Source organism: Morone saxatilis, unplaced genomic scaffold, assembly GCF_004916995.1.
Source record: "Morone saxatilis isolate NCDOM2014 unplaced genomic scaffold, NCSU_SB_2.0 Contig7, whole genome shotgun sequence".
In the NCBI taxonomy this organism is placed as follows: Eukaryota; Metazoa; Chordata; class Actinopteri; family Moronidae; genus Morone; species Morone saxatilis.
The window spans coordinates 10,020,704-10,024,223 of NW_023340246.1; the positions used below are offsets into that span (position 1 = coordinate 10,020,704).

At 42.3% G+C, this 3,520-nt stretch overlaps 1 protein-coding gene across 1 annotated transcript; it reads right to left on the bottom strand.

Moving 5' to 3' along the window:
- Nucleotides 1-90: 90 nt before the first annotated feature.
- Nucleotides 91-3,134, bottom strand: iyd (iodotyrosine deiodinase; the record flags this gene model as incomplete). Its single annotated transcript, XM_035678246.1, is given in 5 exon segments — nucleotides 91-317; nucleotides 533-689; nucleotides 911-1,070; nucleotides 1,188-1,385; nucleotides 2,684-3,134. Coding segments are annotated over 5 exon segments (900 nt in total). The 3' UTR covers nucleotides 91-134.
- Between the last annotated feature and the right edge of the window lie 386 nt (nucleotides 3,135-3,520).

Here is a 3,520-nt window from a genome sequence, read left to right on the forward strand (position 1 = left end):
AATAGCTTTAGCACAACATTTCTACGTCACATTAGGTATATGTTTTGTTGATTTTTGAGCTGCAGGCAAAGAAGATGATGAAGAAAAACGTATTTTAAACTTTTTGCGTTTATTTTCTCTGCAGATTGATTCCGTCAAATGTGCACCATAATCTCCTCCAGGGGCTTGCGTTTCAAGTCAGGCACTGTGGCGTCAGACGCAGGATAACCCACAGGAAGTAACATCAGCAGCTTCTCATTGGCTGGCCGTTTGAGGAGGAGCCGGAGCTGGGGGCCGCAGTTCAGGGGCGTCGACGTGACAGTAACAAGGCCCACGTTCTGATTAGCAAATGGACACAAAGAACAGACGTAAGACTTTCATAAGACAAACAAAATGTTATTTAGTTTAGCCTTAATTGCATGAATTTTAAAGAGGCTGGGAAGAGCCACATAGTTCTATACATTCTTAACTCTGACTTCCATGTTCTTGTTTAAATGGTATCTATGACAGAGAAAACAGGGACTGACTCATCTGTATTTTAAGGGGTCTTTACCTGTAATGCAGCCAACAGGATTCCACAGGATATGGATACACTGATTTCATTGTAGTAATGTGTCTTCTTCTTGCCGTTTGGTAGCATCCCGTAGGTTTGTTTGAAGATGAGGACCAGATATGGAGCAACATCCAAGTACTCCTTAATCCAGTTTGTCCTGCAAGAAGAAGGAAGTTGTGAGAAAATGAAGAGACATGTGAAGTTAAAAAGGTAGTTAGATTTTACACAATGGCTAATAATTATTGTGTATGTTAGGCTAAAATTTAAGATTAGAGGGAACAGGGGTTGAATGCTGTCAGCGCAGTGACTTGTTCTAGTACAAATATATTGACATAAATGTGTGTGTGAGTGTGGACTAACACAAGAATGGGAGCTCACCGTAATCTGGCCAAATCATTGACCCACTTGTCCCCCATCCTCTGACGGTAGTTGACCTCCTCCTCTTCCTCCACTATCTGTCTGATCTGGTGCTTCGTCTCTGGCTCTGACACCACGACAAACGTCCAGGGCTCTGTGTGTGCTCCACTTGGGGCTGTGCCTGTCCAGAGGAAGGAAGAGGTGGATGTGGATTAGAAAAAAACATTAGCTGTAGACCAAATGTTTTGATTTTGGTTTATAACAGATTAACAGTGGTCTATTTGTCTTTAAAACATGCCTGCAGTGCGGATGACATTGTCGATGACTTCGCGCGGGACCGGCTCTGGGCTGATGAATCGGACAGACCTCCGCTGGTTCAACAGAGTATACAAATCCTTGGATCTCTCCAGCATCGTCTCCTCAGGGTAACGTCGGGGTGAGTAGGGTACATGTTGAAGGTCTTCCTCCTCGTTGTGGTCCACCCAATCAGCATCCTCTAAAAGAATGACAAAAAGCAGGACCAGTGAGCAGCTTCTGATATGAAAATTCATTCATTTATTCATTAATACATTTGTAATAAATAATAACATTGTGTAATCAGCATTGTTTAACTACCAATGGCAGAGTCAGCTTCATTATATTTCACCACCCGATAGCTTTTTCTGATAAATTTGATTAATATGCATCATGTAAGGACCCCTCTACAATAATTGGCCCCTCTGGGTCTTGGTCCCAGGGACAGTTGCCCACTTTGTAATGCAGGTTGTAGCTTCATCTTTATTCGGTGCAGTCTCATCAAAAGGCAAAGATATGATTATATCCAGTGGTGGAGGAAGTAGCCAGATACCACAGTGTAGAAATAGTCCTGCATTCAAAGTTTTACTATAGTAAAAGTATTAATACATTAGCATCAAAATATAACTAAAGTAGCAATAGTAAAAGTACTCATAATGCAAAATTTCAGATTCATGTATATCATATGAATGGATTCCATGTATTAATGCATTAAGGTCACATCACTTTAATGCTGCAGCTGGTAAAGGTGGAGCTCATTTCAGTGAATTTATATACTGCTGGGTAGCTTGTGAATTTCCTCTGTGGAAGCTGAAGAGTAATAGGAAAAGGACCGTAGGACTGTATGCTGGTGAGCTAGACAGCTTTTTCAAGTCAAGCCATGTGAGGATATTCCCAATTATCCAGATTCACAGTTATCACAATAATGGAAATTCCCCATGATAAATTAGTGATTTTTATCATTAAACGCGATAATATTGTATATCGTCCCATCCCTAGGGAAGACATAGACCTGATTTATTTGTTTTTTATATTTTGTATTATTCATTTTCTTCTGCAAAGTAACCAAAGATAAATGTAGTGTAAAGGGTATAAGCTAATATTTACCTCTGCAAAGTAGTGGACTGGAAGGACGCAGTAGTAGAAAATGCAAATACTCTCTAGCCTTAATGCGGTAAAGCTGCATGTTAGAAAAGAAGGAAAATCTCTTGAAAATCTGTTGTCTATTAACATTGTTGGAGGAAGCCTGGGAACAAGAATTCGCATTGCCAGCGACTGCTTAAGATGCTATTGCTGTGCATTTAACAATAACCATTATACATTAACGGAGCTGTAAATGATTATGTTGAGAACAGTTCCCAGAAACTGTCCAATGCGCGCTCCCACAAGGCGAATATGAGCTTCCATTGTTGCAAGCAGTGGAGCTGAGTCGAGCGGCCTGTGAACAAAGTTCAGCCAAAGTTTCCAAAGTCAGAAAAAGAGTGTCTGTTCAGCTCTTACCGCCTTCTCTTTCTATGGTTTCTGTATCGTCCTGTAGGTCCTGGTCCACCCAGGGTCTGTAGTCCGCTTTTGACGCTGCTGTAGTTTTTTCCCCCGGGGAGGTCGAGGTGGTCTCCGTCTCCCGCGATTTCACCAGCATGAAGCCGATCACCAGGCACAGGACCACGGCCAGGACAGGCGTGAGGACGGACAGGAGAGCCATGGCTGGCTGGAAGCGGAGAGGACAGGAGAGGACAGGAGAGGTGGACGCGGGTGGGCCTCAGCTGAGTGCAGAGCCGATGTTATGAAACACTCGCAGTCTACTGTTATCTGGGCAGGGCTGTCTTTGAGAGAAATGTCCCATCAACACCCAACTCATGATTGGCTGTTGCTCTCTTGGACTTTGCGGACGCAGGTGTTTTCTGCAGAGCAGGTCTGATGCTGGTTAAGGTGGCAAATGACACGACTGAAGCTGTAAAGCAGAATAATGGTCCAAATATATCAACAGCTTGTCCACAGTCATCAGGGAATTAGGCCAAATATAGGGTAAAATGCGTAAAATGCGCAAAATGCGCAGTGTAGTTAATATAATATCTAAAGTTCACATTCACTTACTTATTTACTGTATATTTCTCTTTTGTTAAACTTTAATATTTCCCAAAATGTTCCATAGAGCTCCAATTGGCAGAGCAGTGTTATGATTATCTTTACCTCGTGTGACCCATGTAGGACCTAGTGTACAACGTTGGACTTTTGGACACCCAGTGCAATCATTAGACGTGGATTATCTTACATCATCTATAGATTGTGGGGTGATCAAATATCGAAGGGCATCATTTCTTGCACGGCTTAATGTTT